Source organism: Protopterus annectens, chromosome 1.part2, assembly GCF_019279795.1.
Source record: "Protopterus annectens isolate FY-2018-M chromosome 1.part2, PAN1.0, whole genome shotgun sequence".
Lineage (NCBI taxonomy): Eukaryota > Metazoa > Chordata > Ceratodontiformes > Protopteridae > Protopterus > Protopterus annectens.
Genome location: NC_056727.1, coordinates 584,613,432 through 584,636,023, shown reverse-complemented (window position 1 = coordinate 584,636,023; position 22,592 = coordinate 584,613,432). Strand labels below are relative to the sequence as shown.

Sequence of the window (22,592 nt, the reverse complement as noted above, 5' to 3'; positions counted from 1 at the left end):
CACTGTCATTGTCCATGTTCGTGTGAATGACCTGAGATGTACCTCCCTGGACTACATGAAAAGAGACATGGAGGAGCTCTCCGATCTTGTATCCCAGGCAGGTATGACCCTAACCCTGAGTAGCATCCTGCCATCACCCAGAATGATACCACAGTACAAGGACAAAATGATTGACTTCAACAGTTGGCTAAGCTTCTGGTGTCGTTCTAAGGGGATCCAGTATTTGTCTGCCTGGGACGACATGATCGACAGACCACGATGCTTTGCCAGAGATGGCCTGCACCTGTTGCCCTTAGGATTCCGGATACTGGCTAAGGCTCTTGCCACCCCTATAGTGCCTTTTTTAGGCAAGGTTCAAATGACACATTTACCTCCGTAACAGGTACAAATAAGCAAAATCTGAGGGTAATGCTACTCAATGCTAGAAGTCTAAACCTCAAAATGCACTCACTCGAGGTACTCCTTAAAATGGAGAACATTGACATCTGTGCAGTGACAGAGACCTGGTTCGAAGCTGCAGAGAGCACCCCTGCATTACCAGGCTACAATTCATACCACACCTTTCGGCCACCTAACCCAGAACGAAGCACTAAGGGCGGAGGCGGGTCCATATTCATTAAAGATATCCACACCTCCAGGCTAGTTGCACAGCATAATGCATCTGAGATTATCCAAGTGCAACTAACTCTGGGCAAGACCGCAATCCAAATTGTAGCTTGCTACAGACCCCCCCACCATGTCCCAGGATTTACACTCCTCATTTCTTGATACACTGGAAAGTATTAGGGTACAACCCAACACCCTAATAATGGGCGATTTCAACTACCCCACCATTAACTGGGAAAACTACTCATGTACGAACTCTTTTGCTCAACATTTTCTAGAATTCATAAATTCCAGCGCCTTGGATCAACTTATTCACACCCCCACCAGGGGCAGCAATATCCTAGACCTGGTCATTACCAACATGGGAAACCGGTGTTCCACACCAGAGGTCAATTTCTCGTTGGTCAGATCCGACCACAAGCTAATCAGCCTAGTAATCCACATCCCACCCCCACTCCCAGTTAGGGAAACCATCTTAAAAAACTTCTCCAAAGCCAACTTCACACTTCTTAAGATAGAAGTGGCAAACTTCAAGACACCCATGCGGATGGACAATAGAGGTATGACTGCCGAATCCTACACAAATGCACTTTATGAGCACTTACACAAGTGCATGAATCATGCTATCCCTAATAGAACCAAGATGTTATCCTCCAAAAAAAGGAAGCCAATCTGGTGGTCCTCTGCCATAAACAAACTCTACAACAGAAGAAAGAAACTGTTGCAAAAAAGAGTAAAATCCCATGACTGGAGGAACTCCCTGGTCAACCTCGGTAAGAAGCTGAGATCCCTCATAAAATCCTCCAAAGCTAGTTACGAAAACAAAATTGCCACTGACTCTAAAGACAACCACAAAGCATTCTGTAGGTATGTCAAGAATCTAAATGGGAACACTCAGATCTGCTCTGAGTTACAGCACAATGGCACTAAATATACAGAACCAACTGATATTGCCAACATCCTACCAGATATGTTCAGTGCTAACTTTACTCCCCTCTCACCCCCTAGAGGGCCCATCTCTATACTGGAAGAATGCAAAGTTCCTATAATCGCAGCTGCACAGGTTAAAAAACACACTCTCCAAAGCCAAGAACACAGCATCCATGGGACCTGACAATATCTCAGGCTGTGCTCTACATGAACTACAGAATGAACTGGCACCCTACCTAAGTACCATGTTCAATCATAGCCTCACCTCAGGCTTTGTACCCACTGAATGGCACACCGCAACAGTTTTCCCACTCCACAAAGGGGGAGTCACGACGGACCCCAGGAACTACCACCCCATTAGCCCGACGAGCCTGGTCTGCAAGGCCATGGAACGTATCATCGTGGAACTCATAAACAAAGACATTGGTAATCTCCAAACTCTGGACCCTACCCAGTTTGGATTTGTAAAAGGCAGATCATGTCTCCTAAACCTGATTGACTTCTTTGAAGCAGTCACCAAAGCCATAGATGAGGGTAAAATGGTTCACACAGCTTATCTAGATCTCGCCAAGGCTTTCAACACCATCCCCCACTCTGGAATTATAGATAAGCTCACTAAACTAGGTATAAATCCCTATGTCACAAGATGGGTTGCCAACTGGCTCACTGACAGAACCCACACTGTGAAAGTAGCGGATTCCAGATCCGACATCAGACCAGTGACAAGTGGAGTACCACAAGGTTCAGTCCTGGGTCCTCTCTTGTTTGGTATCTACTTCTGTGAAGTGCAGGCCAACACAGAAGGTCTTTGGCTAACAAAGTTTGCAGATGACTACAAACTAGGATCCATAATTGAAACTCCTAACAATGTGGACAAACTACAAAAGGGCCTCACTGAGACAGATACCTGGTGTCAAAGCCATGGCCTGAAGCTCAATGCCAAAAAGTGTATTGTCATCCCCTTTGGTAAAAACTCTGTACCCATGAACTACCACATAGCTGGTCGTCTACTTAATGCCGAAAATGTGATAAGAGACCTTGGGACACAGGTGGACAGTAGTCTCTCCTTTGATAATCACATCACCACAGTGGTCAGGAAATCCTTCTACGTGGCTCATCTCATCACAAAAGGATTCTCATCCAGAAAAAAGAGGTCATTGTTCCCCTCTACTCATCACTCATTAGACCCATTATAGAGTGCAACGCCCCTTTTGGTATGTACCTCACAAGACATCTACAACAACTGGAAAGACCACAGAAATACCTCACAAAGAGGATTACTGACCTCAAACAGATGCCCTATGCAGACCGTCTCAAAAAACTACAGCTTTACTCCATCGCATATCGCCTACTCAGGGGCAATCTCTGCCTAACATACAAAGCTATGTCAAACCCAGAGCTGTTGGACATGCTCCACTTAAAGACCATTTTAAAATTTTAAATGTTGGAGAACCAATGAGATCAGTTGATTGATGTACATCATGCTATTTAAACAGTACTTGTATTATGTGTATTTTATCTGATGAAGTGGGATATACGAAAACGCAGATTTGTATTGACAGCGGTAATAAATTTCTTTTTCGTCAACCTACATCGTTCCTCAGCATTCGTTTTCTCATTTGGGTGCTCAATTGGACAGATTTGTTTCTTTGGTTTCTTGCAGCCATATCGTGGTTTATTACCACTTAAAGAAATCCCAATCCCTCCGAACTACACGCTCTAGGGACCTAAACCTTGTCACCACAATAAACAGAACATGCTGGAGGGATAGATTCCTGTCCCAGAGACTTCCCATACTCTGGAACAGACTACCTATCTATGTCAAACAGAGCTCCTCATTAGCACTCTTCATGAAAAATCTTGATGATTGGATGGGAAATGGGAAATTCACCCTGGGGATCACTTCTGTGGCTCTGCTCGACAGGGGCTCAGGAAACTAATTTTCTTGGGTAGCGAAAGCCAGGGTGCATTTTTTGGCTAGGCTTGTATGGGCCCTAGGGCCGATAGCCTAGTACCTACCTATGAACCTATGAGTATTTCCATGGTTAATGACCATGATGCTAGTACCTTCTAAGTGTTCTTGTATTTTATCAGATCACCAGGCGGGCCACCAGAGAAGCTGATTTGCCAGGACCCAGAACATTAAATGAAGAACTCTAGGACTAGAGAGTACTTCAACTCATCTGCCTGAATGCATCATCAAGATTAGGTTGAGATGTGTCTTAATACTTGCAGGCTTATAGTGAGGGAGATACTAGCCAAAAGGTCCATCCTGTGATATTAACGAAGTCCTGGAAAAAGAGTATGATATGGAAGCATGAGGTTAAGCTGTAGCCAAAGCCTTTACCTTTCACTAACTCCACAGTAGCTATGGTGTTTATTTCTTTATATTTGTTTATTTCATTTGTATGTGGTGAATTCTGAGTCCTTGCATGTGGTGACCTCCCCTTAAACTGAGTACTGCTGACAGTGAGCATGATTGGAGAATCACCATCAGCACTTATTGCTGGAAGTGAGACTGAGAGAGCAGGTGCTTGTCATCTGGTCACACCTAAATATGTTACTTCCAAGCCATCTTTAATATTTTGCCTCTATGCAGTCCTCAGGAAGTGTCTCTGAGGCTGGGTATTTCACTTCAATGTCCCCTCTTCCTGCTTCTAGTTCATCGCTGATATATCTGTCTTTGTCTCTTTCTGCCATTCCCATGTTCTCAAGCTTCCATGGTGTAACCCAAGTTCAAACATCTCCAGCTAGTTCAGCAGGATAAGGATAACCATCGCTCTCTCCTTATTTTGAATCTCTCCCTCCCCCAAAACCCTTTTTTCTTTCCTAAGCCTTCCTCACCTCAGGCCCTCCATTCATCCACCTGTTACCAAAAACTTGCTGAGCCTCTGTTAAAGCATATTGTCACTTTGAGAGGCAAGTATAACAATCCCTGGAATTCGGTATAACGTCCTTGACTTACACAGTACCATAACATAAACAGTTTTTGTTGCAAAATATTTATGTTTGCATTTCAAGTAGCCCCCTGAAAATTTTCTTAGAGCCAAAAACTCTCTCCATGACATCATGAAAGACTGAACTACAGTGTCACACTGTCTCTTTATCAGAAAGATGCTTACCTCCATGTTCTAGTCTTCAAAGGTCACAGAACATTTCTAAGTTTCAATACAGAGGATACCATTTCCAGTTCACCTATTTGCCCTGTGACTTATCTGTTACACCCGTGGTAGTCACTAAATGTGTGACCACAGTGGTAGTATACTGCAGAACCAAGGGTCACCCACATTTACCATTACCTGGATGACTGCTTGTTCCAGGTTCAGGCCATGCAGGAGATAAGGTGGGCCTTACATTATACCTTACAGTGTTAACAAGACTAGGTTTCCGAATGAACTTCCAAAAACCTCACTTAGACATCAGCAATAGTGTTGTGTTTCTGTGTGCCCTACTGGATACAACATATTCTGTATAATATTATCTTCCCATGTGCCCATCTAGACACAGCAGATTAAAAAGCCACTTTCCCTGTGGAAGAAGTGGTGACACTGACAGAACTCTTCAAAATTATGGTAGCAAAGCCTCAGTGGACTGCCAGACAGATTTTTTGTTTGCTGGGTCACATTAACTCCACCATCCTCTTGGTGTACCTGACAGCTGCAGTAGTACCTGAACAGCCTATGGGATCATCAGCTCCAGCTCTTAGAGACCATAATTCCATCTTCATCCTCTACCAAGGAGTTGTTAGGGTGGATCAGCCAAATTAATACCAACAAAGGTATGCTCGTCTGGCAGACAACCCCAAACCTAACCCTCATCACAGATGTCTAAGGTAGGTCTGGGGGCATACACACCGTGTGGTTAAGAGTACAGGAACCTAGAATGTAGAGTAATGCAACCTATACATTAACCTGAAGGATGTACTTGCAGTTCAACATGATCTCCATGTGTTCATTTGTTCAGAACAGCTTGGAGACCTGGAACTCTAAAGGTGGTTATGGACAACACCACTGTGTGGTACTTCAACAAACAGGAAGGCATCCACTCTTGCCAGCTGTGCAAGCTGGCATTGCAGACATGGGAGTGGCTTGGAAATTCAGTTTTCTGCTGATTGATATCTACATGCCATTGATGGACAGTTTCACTGTATATCCCTTGAGCTGGACCTTAGCAAATCCTCAAGAATGGGTGCTCCACATGAAAGTCATTCTGTCAATAGTGAACATGTAGGTGTTTCAGATATAGACCTCTTTGCTTCTTCATGCAACAAATGACTGAATAGGTTCTGCTTACTAGCACACTACAAGAAAGCTTGGATTGGGGATACAAGGATCCAAGGTGGTATGGATAGTAAGGGAGGAAAAGTCCCTTTATGCCAATGGAACACTGATTCCCCCACTTGATGCAGCTGTCCAGGTAATCACAGATCATGCTACCTCAGCTTGTAGACTTCTTGATACAGTGGGTGTGGTTCCTAGTTCACCGCAGTCTATCCACCCTGAACTTAATGGCTTGGAGTATATTGCTTTTTTCCCCTTTAGGCACCAATATTCTAGAGGCATGCTTAAATTCACGAGGAAGTCGAGGAGACCATTTATGAAAAATCATATCTATCAAAGTGGAAAAGGTTTTTCCTCTGGTGCTGAAGGACAAACCTGCACTCTAATGAAGGGGATATATGACGATGGTCCTACATTACCTCTCTGAGCTTCCTCTTTTGGCTAAAAGTAATAAGGTATATCTGTCAGCCATTTCAGACTGCTTATGCTTGTATCCTTCTTTGACTTTCAGACCACCTGTCAAACAGTTCTTAATGGGTATCTTGCATTTCAGGCCACTCAGGTAGGCTTTACCCCCAGCTTTAGACCTGAACTTTATACTGGACAAAATAACCTTAGCCCCATTTGAACCAGCTCTTGTGGAAGACATCAAATTCCTCTCCTAAAAAACTGTTTTTCTAGAAGTAGTAGTTACCTTGGCAAGAAAAGTGTCAGAAGTACAGTCCCTTATGTGTGAACAGCCTTTCGTTGTCTTTCACAAGAGCAAGGTCATCTTGAACACTAACCGGTCCTTATGCCTAAAGTGATTACTGAGGTTGTCCTTAACCATGTTATCCACTTACCAGTGTTGTTTCCTTCTCCCCAGAGTAAGGGGAAGAGGATTTTTTATTCCCTGGATATTCACAGGTAGCTGAGATATTTGGATAAAACAAAACATTTTAAAAGAAACTAAACAGCTTTCTGTGACTTGCTGAAAAATGAAATGGTCTGTCTATGTCTAACTAGACAATTCCCAAGTGGATAATTTATTGTGTTTATTTCTGTCCCAAACACTATGGAAATAGTGTGCAGGGTAATGCTAGATGTCACACTGTCTGGGAGACATCCAGCACCAGAGATAATCTGGAAGGTGTAATTACAAAATATTTATTCATTTAACATTTGTTGACCAGGAAAGGCCAACAAGAACTGAGCCTATTTTCAGCAGAGGCCCAGGGAGAAATGCTCCAGACGCATGTCTTTGGAATGTAGGAGGAACCTGAAGCACCCGGAGGAAACCCACATGAATACAGGGAGGACATGCAATATATCCTGGAGGAAGGCAGTTACTCCTGTGTCCGCACCTTTTCCAAACACTGCTGACTGAACCTCATTCCTGAGGCTAGGACAGTGTTTCTGCTCGCCAGTAGGGTGCCTCTGCTGTCCAGAAGGGTATCCTGGCCTCCTTCTCAGTGATACCTCCATCCCCACTGCCTGCAAACATTGAGCCAAATGCCTTCCTAAGCCAGTTTACCAACAGCAACTGACAATTAAAGAATCTGTGTTTATACGCATAAACAGTAACAATATTTCCAAGGAGGACAGTGACAATACCCCATGTGTATTTTCAGTACTCTGGCACCAGTCAGACTGCTAATCCGATAGCAAGACTTCAGGTTATTGATCACTATTAATTCAGCCAACCAACAGTCACACCAATGCTCTGAGAATACCATTCACTTAAAAAGTTAAGACCTCAGCTACAGTCTTTGACAAATAAACAAATGAAAATTTATATTTTGAAAGGATCTAATTAACAGATTTCCTTTCCATAGAGAAATGAAAATACAATTATTTCTACACATGATAGTGTAAGAACAGAAGAACTCTAAGTGCATCTGTCATTATTTCCAAGTATTTACTGTTGACGACTTAAATCTCAGGATGTAAATAAAGTCCAAATAATAGTCACAGACAAGCAAGAGAAAACAAGGCCAGCAGTAAACTCTACAGAAGTTAGAGCGATTCAAATCCAAATAGAATATGTCTATGTTTGTCATTCCTATCTGTGCAGTATCCTTTGGGTTGTATCCTACCAAGGATACAGCAGCCAGACAGCTTTTGAAAGCTCTAGTCCCCTCTCATATAGTCACTCTGACTGCTTATAGGCTAAACCCTTTAGAAGGGAACTATACAAGCTGCTAGAGTGACTAAAATCTTCAGAACCTTATTGCCACCTCAAGAATTAACAGCCAAAATGATTCTCAGAAGACAGCATCTGGCTACAGGCTTTATTTCTGAGAGGGACATCCCCATAGGGGGACCTTTCCACAGAGAATATATTTTTTAGATATTTTTGACTTGAATCAAGCAATCAGCCTCCCTTTCCACATAGAAAATATTTTTTAATATTTTTGATTGAATCACGCTGTCAGTTTCCCAGTCTTCTATCTAAACCTCAGAGCCATGGAGAAAATATTTACTATTTCTCTGGCCATGCATTAGCTGCTCAGTACTGTCTTGACAAAATAAAGTCCTTTAGAAAAGCCTTTCAGATATTTTTTTTCTTATGTTGAGACTAAGAAGAGACAACAATTTCAATCAATCAATACCATTTTAGTTGTCCTCAGATATGGCGTCTTGTAATGACCCCCATGCAATACCATATCCAAGCAGTGCAAAGGCTTTCTCTCTGAGAGCTTGTTTTCTTTGACGGCACACTGGAAATTGGTGGACTCTAGAAGATTTCTAGAGACAGCTCTTTGGTCCTGTGTTTTCTCCCTTACAAGAAATAACATACCATATCCCCTTGTTTATATCAAAGGCTGGTTTGACCAGGACCATTCTCTAGGGGCTACTGGATTCATATCCTTCCTCCTCCCAGGTTGGATAAGATATGGTATTCTACCCCAGGCTACTGCAGCAGTAAAAATGATGAACACAGTACAGTTGTGTAAGCTGAACTTACCTATAACATTAGATGTTCAAATTCCTCATAGCTGCAGTAGCCATACCCACCCACCATCCTCCCTTGTCATATATAGCTTACAGGAGTTGCTTTTTTGATTATTGATATATATATATATATGTTTGTCAATTCAGGATGAATTTCCCCTCTTCGTCAGGGGTAAGAAGGTTCTGAGAATTTTAGTCACTCGGGCTGCTTATATAGTTCTCTCCGAAAGGGTTTTGCTTATAAACATCCAGAGTGACTGTCTGGGAATGGATTAATAGGCTCATAGGTTCATAGGTTGATACTAGGCTATCTTCCCTAGGGCATTTATAAGCCTAGCCAGAGTGTGTTTGGCTTTCGCCACCCTTTTAGATTAGTTGACTGTGCCTCTGTATAGTAGGTCACAGAAGGTAGCCCTTTTAAGGTTAGTTTACTGTGCCTCTGTCTAGTAGGGACACAGAAGAGATCCCAGGGGTAAACCTACGATCTCCCATCCACTCGTCAAGATTTCTCTTGAAGAGGGTCATTGAGGGGCTCTGCCTAACATGGATTGGGATTTTGTTCCAGAGTGAGGAGAGCCTCTGGGATATGAATCTGTCCCTCCAGCATGTCCTATTTATTTCTGTGCTGAGATTTAAGTCCCTGGAGCGTGTGGCTCTAAGGGATTTGGATTTCCTGAGGTGGAGCATGTCCATTAATTCTGGTTTGGACATGGCTTTATACGTCAGGCACAGATCGCCTCTGAGTAGGCGGTAAGCAACTGAGTAGAGCTGGAGTTTCTATAGCCTAACTGCGTAGGGCATCTGTTTGAGTCCCTTGATCCTCCTGGTGAGGTACTTTTGGGGTCTTTCCAGTTGCTGCAGGTGTTGGGTAAGGTACATCCCAAATGGGGCATTGTATTCAATTATGGGCCTGATGAGTGATGAGTAGAGGGGCACAATGACCTCTCTTGATCTAGATCTGAACCCTTTCATGATAAGGTGGGCTATATGGAAGGTCTTTCTAACCACTTTGGCAACATGATTGTCAAAGGAGAGATTGCTATCTACTTGGGTCCCCAAATCCCTAATTACTTCTTCCATACTTAATGGATTACCCCCTATGTGGTAATTTGTGGGCGCTTTGTTTTTCCCAAAGGGGATGACTATGCACTTTTTGGCATTTAGCTTTAGGCCATGGCTCTGTCACCAGTTATCCGTCTCTGTGAGACCCTTTTGGAGGATGCTTGTGTCAGTCGGCGAGTCGATTATGGCACCCAGTTTGCAGTCATCTGCGAACTTGGTCAGCCATAGTCCTCCCGTGTTAGCCTGTACCTCAGAGAAATATATACCGAACAAGAGAGGTCCCAGGACTGAGCCTTGTGGGATGCCACTTGTAACTGGTTTAGAGTCTGACATGGCACCTGCAATTCTGACCATGTGGGTTCTATCCCTGAGCCAGTTTGCAACCCATCTTGTGACATAGGGGTTGATACTTAAGCTGGTGAGCTTATTTATGATGCCTGAGTGGGGTATTGTGTCAAAGGCTTTTGCGAGGTCCAGGTAGGCTGTGTGGACTACCTTCCCTTCATCTATGGCTTTGAAGACTGTTTCAAAGAAGTCGATCAGGTTCAAGAGGCAAGATCTGCCCTTAACAAAGCCGAATTGGGTAGGATCCAGTGTTTGGAGGTTCCCAATGTCTTTGTTTATGAGTTCCATGATGATACGCTCCATAGCTTTGCAGACCAGGCTAGTCAGGCTTATAGGGCGATAGTTTCCGGGGTCCTTTGTGCCACCACCTTTGTGGAGTGGTACCACTGTTGCTGTATGCCATTCTTTGGGAATATATCCTGTAGTAAGGCTGAGATTGAACAGTGACTTTATGTGAGGGTTCACTTCTTCTTGGAACTCGTGTAAGACGCAGCCCGGGACACTGTCCGGTCCCATTGATGCTGTGTTTTTTGTTTTGGAGAGGGCAGCTCTCACCTGTGCATCTGTGATGTCAGGGAGGCTACACTCTGTTGGGATAGACATTTGCTCTTTTGGGGGAAGGGGAGAAGTTTGCACTGAACCTGTCTGCCAAATGGTACATGTTGTCTTGGATGTAAACATGGAAACAGCTCTGTATTTCATTAGATATGTAGAATGCAGAGCTGTAATGCTTTGGGAAGCTATCTGGTTGCTCTATCCTTGGCAGGATGTAACCCATAGACTACTGCAACAGTGAGGAATTTGAACACCTACATGTATGGGTCAGTGCAACTTACACAGCTGTGCTTTCCTTTTGGAACAAGGTCCAGGATACTTAAACAGTTCATTTCTTTGAGGACGTAATGCAACTTCTGAAGTAAGCAGTGAGTAAGCAATCACACACAATTCCGTGCAATTAAGGGGAAACAGCAATGCATTCTACATAACTAATGAAATACAGAGTTGTTTCCATGTTTACATCCAAGACAACATGTACCATTTGACAGCATAACGTTACTACACTAACATGTGAACATTCCTTTGTAAGGTAGCACTTTTTCTGTATTCACCTGATTCCTGAAGTTCCATAATTCTTGTATGTGTTAGTGTAGGATGTTCTTCATCTCACATTGCTGCAGTCCTAACACTTGGGGTAGTCCGCTGTCCCAGTCGGCCCGAATACCAAAGTATAAGGCTGACGTCGGTCAAGGCGCATTTGACTGACATCAGAACGTCAGGGTACAAATGCGCATGACCGACGTCATATCCTCAGTCTTTTTTGCCGCATGGTCCGATGCAGAAGCAGTATTGCAAATGCAGGTTGGCGTTCTGAAATTTTCTGAAGTCAGAGTTTCAGACCGAATCAAAGTTGGCTAAGTACCCGCTAGAATATTTTGTTTTTTTCTTGCCTCAGTATTTAACCGGATGTCAGAAAAAGTGAATAACTGTATTTCTTGTGGGAAACAGATACCTCATAGAGATTACCATATATTGTGTATACCTTGCTTAGGGCCTGAGCACGACGTTGTTGGCTGTCGCTCTTGTGCTAGATTTAACAAACGCACTATTAAGAGAAGATTAGATTGCGGCAGGTTAGTCTTTGTGATGCGTTGTAATTACGACATGCCGCCGGATGCTCCGACGCCCGCTTCGTAAAAACGCAAGGACAAAGCAGCGGCCTAGGGTGGAAGAACTGTTTGTCCCGGACGCCGGTTCTTTAGAGGCTCGTGGAGCCGGTGGTTCTACCAGAAGTTTCTTTGGATTCTCAGGGTGAGACTTTACTGTTACAAGATGTGTCCTCTCAGGAGGTAGGCCAGGCTGAAGGGGCTTCTCAGGTAGCTGTTCTCCCCTCCCTTCCTAAGGTGGTTAGGCCCTCCCCTTCTGTTTCCAAGGCTCCTTCTAGAGGTAGGCCAGGGTTAACTTCAGTGGGGGTCTCCCCTAGTTCTTCAGGGTCTCTGCCTAAGAAACATATGCTTAAAATGGCAGAAGATTTGATTACTATGATTAGAGGTTCTTTACCCCCCCCGATAAGAGGCCTAGGGTGGAACCTGAGCTTGAAAGTTTTGAGCAGTGTTCGGAGGCTTCTGAGTTTTCGGCTGAAGACTTGCAGGAGTATCCTCCTTATTCTGATTCTGATGTAGATGACTCTACACCTTCGGCTTCTCCTCCTGAGGATTTTTCTTTTTCAGAGACCCTTCATTCCATGAGGGAGCATTTTAAATGGGAAGGTCAAGATTTCTCTGATTCTAGGAAAAGGCTTAGGGAATTTTGTTTCTACCCCAGCATAGGCCTTTAGCTATACCTCCTGTTCTGGATGTGGTAGAGGATGTTTTTGCAGAGGCTTCCCTGAACCCTGATTCTTTGCCTCCTGCCCCAGTTAAACCGGACAGGTATTATAGGGTGCCTGAAGCTCATAAGTATCTTAAGAGTCCCAGGGCAGACCCAGAAACTGTTTCTCAGGGCCCTAAAGGTGTTAAGGCTTCTGTTGTTAAAAATCCTGTTCCTTCTGATAAAGAGGCAAGGGCTTTGGATAGATGGGGAAAAAGGTGTATACTTCTTCCACTTTAGCCATGAGGGCTTTGAATTGCCAGTTTCACATGTTGAAATACCAAAATTATCTCCTTTCACAATTGAAGTCTAAGGTAGATGCTCTGGCGGAAGGTATTGAGTGTAAAGAGTTGCAGGATTTAGTTCATGTTTCTGAACAAGTGGGTAAGCATTCCTTGCAATGTGGTTTTGATGCTGTACAGGCCTCTTCGAGGGTGGCAGCCACTGGTTCTGTTCTTCGCAGGCACGCCTGGCTCAAGGATCAGAATTTAGCTGAACATGTAAAGACAAGGATTTTAGATGCTCCTTTACAATCTGATGTGTTATTTGGTGCGCCTGTGGACGCAGTTTTAAAGAAAATGGAGGACAAGGCTAAGTCTATGCAGACTGTTAAAGATTTTTGCAGGTTCAGCCTCCAAAGTTTAGTAGAAATTGGCCTACTAAGGGGTGGACTTATCCTTCTTATGATTCTCAGTCTAGGGGTAGATCTAGACGTGGTAGGGGCAGAGCTCAAGGTTCTTTTAGGCCTAGAGCAGGCAGTTCGCCTGCCCAGTCTTCTGGTGAGGGCAGGGGTCAGTCCTTTCGTAAGCAGACCCAATGACTTGCCTTTTCAGCTGCCAGAGCCTTCTCGTCTGGCAGCACCTTTGGGAGGAAGGCTGGCACTTTTCAAAGAAAACTGGAGTGTTATTACCCAAGACAGATGGGTATTGGATATCGTTCACCACGGTTACAGGTTTTATTTCCATACCTTGCCTCCTTTCAGAGGCATGCCAGACATTCCTCCTCTACAAAGAAAAGAGGCTCACAAGCAAATTTCTCTGTTGCTCCAGATAGGGGCCATTCAGCCGGTTCCTGTGCCAGAAAGGGGCCTAGGATTTTATTCTCGCCTGTTCCTAGTACCAAAAAAGGGAAACACGTGGAGACCAATTTTGGATTTGTCTATCCTCAACACTTATTTGGACATTCCCAAGTTCAAAATGTTGACGTTACAACAGCTTTTACCTCTGCTGGGCAAAGATCACTGGATGGTAACTTTAGATCTCAAGGAGGCTTACCTTCATGTGCCTATCAGACTCAGTTGCAGGAAGTATCTGCTCGAGCTGGAAATTCCCATTATCAGTTCTCTGCATTGCCCTTTGGCTTATCTACTGCCCAGAGTATTCACAAAAGTTCTGGCTCCAGTTGTAGCTTTTTCAGGCTAAAAGGAATACAAATCTATCCTTACTTGGACGACTGTCTGATTCTGGCTCAAGAAAAGGAAGCTTCTTCAGCATCTGGATTATGTGATAGCAGTGCTAAGATGCCTGGGGTATTCTGTGAACGAAATAAAGTCCAGTCTAGTACCCTCTCAAGACATGTGCTTTCTGGGTGTGAGACTGAATACAGCAGCCCAGATGGCCTTTTAACCCCGGACAAACAAAAGAGTCTATCCCTTTACTTCCATCAACTATCTCATCAGTCCGTGCTGACTGCAAGGACAGTCCTTCAAGCATTAGGGTTCATGGCATCTTGTATTCTGGTGCTTCCCAATGCCAAACTGCATATGAGGAAGCTACAATGGTATCTCAAAAATGTATGGACACAGCACTGCCAGGATCTGGACACTGTCATTCAAATAATGCCTTGCATTCAAAAGGAATTTTTGTGGTGGGCTCAGGAATGTCACCTAAACAAGGGACTCTCTGTGACCCGGCCAGAGGCGAGTCAGATTCTAACGACAGATGCCTCAGACATAGCTTGGGGAGCTCATCTGAATGGAAAGTGGATACAAGACAAGTGGCCTGCCAGACTACAGCATCTACATATCAACATGAAGGAGATGTTAGCAGTCCAGTTTGCATTGAAGGCTTTCAAGGAGTTACTTCTTCCAGGGCAGGTGTTGATTCTAACAGACAACACAACTGTCATGTGGTACATCAACAAGCAAGGGGGAACACATTCTTATCCTCTATGCAGGCAAGCAATGATTTTGTGGGAGATCAGCTCAGCTTGCAGCTTACTCTTCAAGCAAGGTTTCTGCCAGGAGCACAGAACTCCTTAGCAGATGTGTTAAGCAGGCAAATCATGGATCCCCACGAGTGGAAACTGATCTTCATGTATTTCAAAAATTGACAGTGTCATGGGGAACTCCAGACATAGATCTGTTCGCTTCTCCACTAAACCACCAGCTGCCAAAGTTTTGCACGAAAAGTTATCATCACACAGCTTGGAAAGTGGATGCTCTTTCGCTCAGTTGGGAAAATCTTCGTAGGGCATCTGTTTGAGTCCCTTGATCCTCCTGGTGAGGTACTTTTGGGGTCTTTCCAGTTGCTGCAGGTGTTGGGTAAGGTACATCCCAAATGGGGCATTGTATTCAATTATGGGCCTGATGAGTGATGAGTAGAGGGGCACAATGACCTCTCTTGATCTAGATCTGAACCCTTTCGTGATAAGGTGGGCTATATAGAAGATCTTTCTAACCACTTTGGCAACGTGATTGTCAAAGGAGAGATTGCTATCTACTTGGGTCCCCAAATCCCTAATTACTTCTTCCATACTTAATGGATTACCTCCTATGTGGTAATTTGTGGGCACTTTGTTTTTCCCAAAGGGGATGACTATGCACCTTTTGGCATTTAGCTTTAGGCCATGGCTCTGTCACCAGTTATCCGTCTCTGTGAGACCCTTTTGGAGGATGCTTGTGTCAGTCGGCGAGTCGATTATGGCACCCAATTTGCAGTCATCTGCGAACTTGGTCAGCCATAGTCCTCCCGTGTTAGCCTGTACCTCAGAGAAATATATACCAAACAAGAGAGGTCCCAGGACTGAGCCTTGTGGGATGCCACTTGTAACTGGTTTAGAGTCTGACATGGCACCTACAATTCTGACCATGTGGGTTCTATCCCTGAGCCAGTTTGCAACCCATCTTGTGACATAGGGGTTGATACTTAAGCTGGTGAGCTTATTTATGATGCCTGAGTGGGGTATTGTGTCAAAGGCTTTTGCGAGGTCCAGGTAGGCTGTGTGGACTACCTTCCCTTCATCTATGGCTTTGATGACTGTTTCAAAGAAATCGACCAGGTTCAAGAGACAAGATCTGCCCTTAACAAAGCCGAATTGGGTAGGATCCAGTGTTTGGAGGTTCCCAATGTCTTTGTTTATGAGTTCCATGATGATACGCTCCATAGCTTTGCAGACCAGGCTAGTCAGGCTTATAGGGCAATAGTTTCCGGGGTCCTTTGTGCCACCACCTTTGTGGAGTGGTACCACTGTTGCTGTATGCCATTCTTTGGGAATATATCCTGTAGTAAGGCTGAGATTGAACAGTGACTTTATGTGAGGGTTCACTTCTTCTTGGAACTCGTGTAAGACGCAGCCCGGGACACTGTCCGGTCCCATTGATGCTGTGTTTTTGTTTTGGAGAGGGCAGCTCTCACCTGTGCATCTGTGATGTCAGGGAGGCTACACTCTGTTGGGATAGACATTTGCTCTTTTGGGGGGGAAGGGGGGAGAAGTTTGCACTGAACCTGTCTGCCAAATGGTACATGTTGTCTTGGATGTAAACATGGAAACAGCTCTGTATTTCATTAGATATGTAGAATGCAGAGCTGTAATGCTTTGGGAAGCTATCTGGTTGCTCTATCCTTGGCAGGATGTAACCCATAGACTACTGCAACAGTGAGGAATTTGAACACCTACATGTATGGGTCAGTGCAACTTACACAGCTATGCTTTCCTTTTGGAACAAGGTCCAGGATACTTAAACAGTTCATTTCTTTGAGGACGTAATGCAACTTCTGAAGTAAGCAGTGAGTAAGCAATCACACACAATTCCGTGCAATTAAGGGGAAACAGCAATGCATTCTACATAACTAATGAAATACAGAGTTGTTTCCATGTTTACATCCAAGACAACATGTACCATTTGACAGCATAACATTACTACACTAACATGTGAACATTCCTTTGTAAGGTAGCACTTTTTCTGTATTCACCTGATTCATGTAGTTCCATAATTCTTGTATGTGTTAGTGTAGGTTGTCACTGTTTATTTGTAGTGAAAACTGCAAGAAAGACTCAGCCAAGTAAGAGACTCCACTATGTAATACCTTAAACCTCTTGTAGTAGAGACCCATGGGACATATGCAAATGACCCCCTTAAGGGTACAGCAGTGTTTCAGTTATATGGCTTCTGAATGTCCATGACTTTTTACTTTTTAAGGGTACATTCAGGGCAATAAATCCAATTAGAGACATGATTGCAAGCCCATTTCTCAGAATCTTATTATGATACTTTAAGTCAAGGCATTACTTTGACAAGTTAGTCAGTCTCCTCTTTCCTAGCCACGTAAATAAAATGTGAAAGGACATTGTCAAACAAGAACAATTGCAAAAGGAAATGGAAAGTTTTAATATGTACGTAATACTAACTGCCCCCACCCATTAACATGGTAGGTTTGAGTCTATATTATATAAGCAAAGTTTTATAACTTCGAATACCATGTGATCGACAGCATATAGTCGAAGTTATAAAACTTCGAACATTTAAAAAAAAAAAAAAGTAACCTGGCGGGTTAAAGCCCACACCCCCGCTCTTTAAATAGACCAACTCCGAGATCGCACTACAATGCAGTAAAGGGAAATCTTTCCTTTACCGCATTATAGTGCGGTCTCAGAGTTGGTATATTTAAAGAGTGCGGGGTGTGGGGGGTGCAGGGGGGAATTGCCCCCTGCCTACAACCCTTAGTTTCGGGTTTGTTCTTTTATTTTATTTTTTTTTATGTATTCAAAGTCTTATAACATCGACCATTTAGTGTCGACTATATGATATTCGAAGTTATAAAACTTTGGTTATATAATATAGATCCGATAGGTTCATAGTTGTGTACTAGGCTAATGGCCCTGGAGCCTTTACAAGCCTAGCCCATAGAAGTGCCCTGCAATCGTGCCACCCAATGTTAGTTCCCATTACCTCTATCAAGTAGATCCACTGGAGTGATCCCAGGGGTGAACTTTCTATTTCCCATCCACTCATCAAGATTTCTCTTGAAGAGGGCCAGTGAGGTGTGTTGTGATGGATTGTGTTTAATTATTTCCCTGAATAAAATTTAAAGTTGTGTTTTAAAGACCTTTAAACAAGTAAGTAAATGGATATAAGAAAGTATTATTTCACATATTGGGTGTTTAAACATTTAGTCAACTATGTGATAATACTTAGAAATTCAGCACTTTGCTTTTCTTTATTTCCAGTCCTTCACTTATCTAAAGCAAAGATATTAGAAGTATAATACACAAACTTTCTGCTGCATTAAATGTAAGTTTTTCTAAAGCAGTGACATGAGAATCAGACTATTTAAACTAGTTCCTGACAGCAGTATATTTATGCGAGGCATTAATCTTGTTGTTTGTCCATTAACTGGGCAGTCCCAGTAGGTAAACCAGACATGTTCATATCAGGTGGCAGCAAAATAGTAAAAAGAAAGTTTTTGCAGTGCAATAAAATGTATATAATGTCCTTGAGAAATGTGCTGAACTGTCTGCATTCATGATCTCTAAGTGTCTGTTGCTTGTGTAGAGCTGAATAGGTTTCTTACTAAATTTGCTTAATTTCCCATAAAATAGCTTTACAGCTTTGATATGCTTTTATCCTTATCTCAGAATTGGAGAGTAGGAATTTTCTATTTTTAAGTTTTTTTATCTTGTAACACTGAAAGGTTGTCATATGTTTTCAGGTTATAACACCAAGTGTTTTTTTTTTTCAGAGGAAGCTCATCAGGTTGGAAAAGGGCTACTTATTCACTGCCAAGCTGGAGTCTCTAGATCTGCTACAATTGTCATCGCCTATTTGATGAAACACACTAGGATGACCATGACAGATGCTTATAAATTTGTTAAGGGAAAGCGACCAATCATCTCTCCCAATCTTAACTTTATGGGACAGTTGCTCGAGTTTGAAGAAGACCTAAATAAAGGGATTACACCTAGAATTCTCAGACCAAAGTTAATTGGAGTAGAAACCGTGGTATAAGGTGCACTGATTAAAACAACAGGTGCTTGACTCATTTTGTAATAGAACAGCATTTACTTAAGAGGCTGATATGATCTGTTGGTGCTTTGCAGCACGTTCTGTGAATGAAACCTAAGCAAAAGGTTACTATAAAGGAAAGATTCAAAGAAAAAAATCATTTTCTTGAGCCATCGAGTATCACTGTGGTAAAATTGACTTGAAGGGTGTGAGAACAGCGATGCTTTAAAGGATGTGGCTTTTGGGTACTTTGTGGAGTGTGTGTTAGTGTGGCTGCTAGTCTGTGCAGGTTCATAGACCAAATGATGCTGTGATAATGATTATCCCAAATAACACATGCAGGGAGTTAAAAATGAATCAAACATCTGTCTACTGAAAAATATAATTGGGCCTTAATGTTGCAAACCTAAGTTGGAAAACACTGGTGCCAAGAATACAGAACCTGAAGATGAGCTTTAAGATGTGAAAGACGTCATAAGTGCTGAAAAAGTGTGCCATGTTCTAGTTCTATTTTTCTATTGTGATGAAACTTTTGGGGTTCGTTAATAAGGATTATAACTGTTACATGCCCTCTGTGGCTTATAGTGCAATAATTTTGTTTCTGAGTGTGAAAAAAAACATGTTAATGCTTAATGCAGTCTTGACTGGTTGAATCAGAAACATGCTAGCTTAGAAGGTTTAACAAGAAACAATTTATTTTTGTGTTCCTCTTTCCTGACCCTGAGTAATGTGCCATAGAAAATTATACAGTTGTATGTCACAATGTAAAAACGGTATTTAAATATTTTCGCACAACATATTGGTGTGTTACTGTCTCTACAAAGTTTGTTTTGATTATAAAATCAAGTAATTATGTTGTTGTTTGTGTTTTCTTTTATTTCATTTGCTTTTTTGTTATTCTTTCATCGCATTGTTTCTTCTCAAAATATCATACTGAAATGGTTACACTGTTCTGCGTGTTAATACAGTAGTTGTGTACTTTACTCAGTCCAGTCACATTTCTGTGTTGACACCTTTGTAGATTAGCCATTAGACCACTCTGTCACTTTAAATGTCCAGTGTGCTTTTTATGTACTCATTCCATGAGAAGCTGTAAACATGTCTGTGACCACCAGCCCACTGTTTTTCATATTTATCCCAAACACTCTCGGGAATAACATAACCCTTCACTTGTTGAGCCGGTATTATTAGACCACATCTTGAATTTCAGGATACTTTGACTTGCTGACAAATTTAGAACACCAAGTGGGTAAATCTGCAATACTGTGCAGCGCAGTTATTAAAGGGTACTGATGAAATCACAAACTATGTGAACTCAGTTTAAGTGGCTTGGGATAGCTTCACCATCCAGGGTAAAAACAGATCTCAGCTTTGTATGGTTATTTCATCTGTTCTGATGAACTTTTTAATGTTTTGTAAAGCCATGTAGGACTTTTATCAGCTTGTTTCAAAGATTAGCATGCATAACTGAAACTCATCACATACATGAGTACAAGTAAAACTGTAATATTACATTGTGCCTAATAGCACAGCCACAATTTTAGGCAGATTGCTTAAGGGCTGTTCTGAGCTATTCAGCTGTAATTCATTTGGCTTATATTTAAACCGGCTTTCTACTATGCAAAGCAACATGAGGCTGCCATATAGAGCAGATGGCTGAAATGTTGGCCATGTAGAGCTCTGGTGTATCACGGAATACAGAAAGAATAACGTTTTAATCCAAGCTGTTAATTATTCTGTATATTACAGTCTGTATTTCTAAATAATGAAAACCCATTATTTGAATGGCTCACCTGTGAAGTCTGTATGCTGTACACAACAACAGATGCATATTCTCCATTGAGTTTTGTTCCCTTTTTGGCAGCCAGTTATAACTTGCACTCACTTTGCTCTTTATCATTATATGGCCATTCAACAGACATCACATTTGGAAATGGCTCAGGATGAATATTTAAGCTTTTATATCTTCTTCATGCAAAAGTATCTGTTGGGAAGCATTGCTCTTTTATCAGCCATCTACAACACAAAATGTGCTTTGAATAATATAAATGGCTGACTGTGTGCAGCATGTTGTAAACAGTAGTCATCAGAACTATCTCAGGGATTACAGTTCATCCTCAATCTGTAAATATATTTATTCTTTTTATACTGTGAAAAAAAATGACTGTGGTCACTCATGATTTATTTTAAAGGACTGCACAAATTTTCCATAGTGTGAAGGTGCTGAGAACCCCAAAGCTAATATATTTTTAAGATGCAATAAATATTCTAGTGTTAATCCTTAGCATTATGCAGACTTAATGAAATGTTGTGAACTGCAACAGTCCATGAATAACATACACAGACAGATTGGAACACAGTTACATGAAATTGCAATGTTTGTCAGGTGTCTATTCACTGCTGTACTAGTCTTCATAGCAGTTTATCAGTTAATTGTCTGCATTCATTATATTTATGTTGGTTAACTGAATATTGCTGCTACTAGTATCAGTTCATTAACATTTGTCTGTTATTGGTTCAAAGGCTGGAAACAATTCATTCAGCAGTTACCAGAATGGTAAACATAGTTCTGGTGTGGCAAGATTTTACTGCTGTGTCTTTAAGGGCTGCACATATTTGTCTGCATCTAACATACAAAGAGAACACTTGTTTAAAGAAATTACGCCAAAAGATGTCAGTAGGTATTCTCTTAAGAAGAATGATGTTATCATGTAGATATGTTAAAGCTGTCTGGGTCTGAGCTGACTAATACTATATTATACCAAATTACTTCTAACAAATATTCCACTGAAAACCATTGATTCGTGCATTTTTTTGAGATATTCTTTTCATGGGAGTAAGCTTAGATGTAGTGAATAAAACAGCTTGGATCAGACTTCCTTGTGAAATGTTCATTTTCTAATGTGTATAGTTTTGAGATGAGATGTGATGTGCATAATCAGCAAGATGCTTCCAAATGCTTTTCTGTTTATTCCACTTTTGATGTCAGTAAGAATACATATCATGTCTTTCATTTGATCATCTCATGTACAACAGAAGACTTATTTAAACAATGACCACATTAGGAAGAGTATGTTTCCAAGAGTGCTGAAATAAAAACTCTAGTTTTACTAAAGGACCCCAATATAATACTGAAATATGGCTTTTTTTAAATCCATTATTAAATGTGTTCAAGTGGACAGACCATTTGTTACGTGAGTATAGGTTGCACAAAGATTATGTATCCTTTTGAAAGTATTATAAAGCATTATATGCGGATGTTAATATAAAAGGAATTGAAAAGTAGATGATATTTTGTTTTACAATAGTTTTGGTGAAATTTATAAAATGTGCTATCAGTGCCAATGTTTGGGATGGCTAAACTGATTGTGCTTTGTATGTTAAATATAAGCAAAGGTGGTAAATTAGTTAGGTGTGACCATCAGAAGAGGTATCACTAACAGGTAAAATGCTGCTGTGTGAGTCTGCAGCTCTCAAGACATCCTGTGCTATAAAGAAGGTCTGTGGATCTGTAAATGGGATACATTTCAGCCTTTCATTACTCCGACTAGTGTGGGATGAAAAAGAAAATACAGTGCACTTAACAACCATCTAAACACAGAAGTGAGAAAATGTATCCTTTCTTCCAGTGCCCAGTGTAATATTGATGTAAAATAACTTTAACTAATATAGTGAAGGCCTTCCAACTTGTCTGTGTTTTATTCCATGTGGAAGAAAGGAAACTGTGTTTTCTGTGCTGTCATGTACCTTTTCACCCCAAGTACATAAAACTTAACCTTGAGGTCAAGTGCTGTTTCCCATTACACCTCATTTACTGAAAAAAAACTCGATGTCTTTAACCCTAT

General features: G+C 41.9%; 1 protein-coding gene across 1 annotated transcript in view; it reads left to right on the top strand.

The window, feature by feature from the left end:
- DUSP10 (dual specificity phosphatase 10) overlaps nucleotides 1-21,622 on the top strand; it is a 455,463-nt gene extending 433,841 nt beyond the window's left edge. The window contains exon 4 of the mRNA XM_044057847.1: nucleotides 18,485-21,622. Coding sequence (XP_043913782.1) covers nucleotides 18,485-18,750 — 266 coding nt within the window. The 3' untranslated portion in view covers nucleotides 18,751-21,622. The remainder of the gene's footprint in view (nucleotides 1-18,484) is intronic.
- Nucleotides 21,623-22,592: the final 970 nt, after the last annotated feature.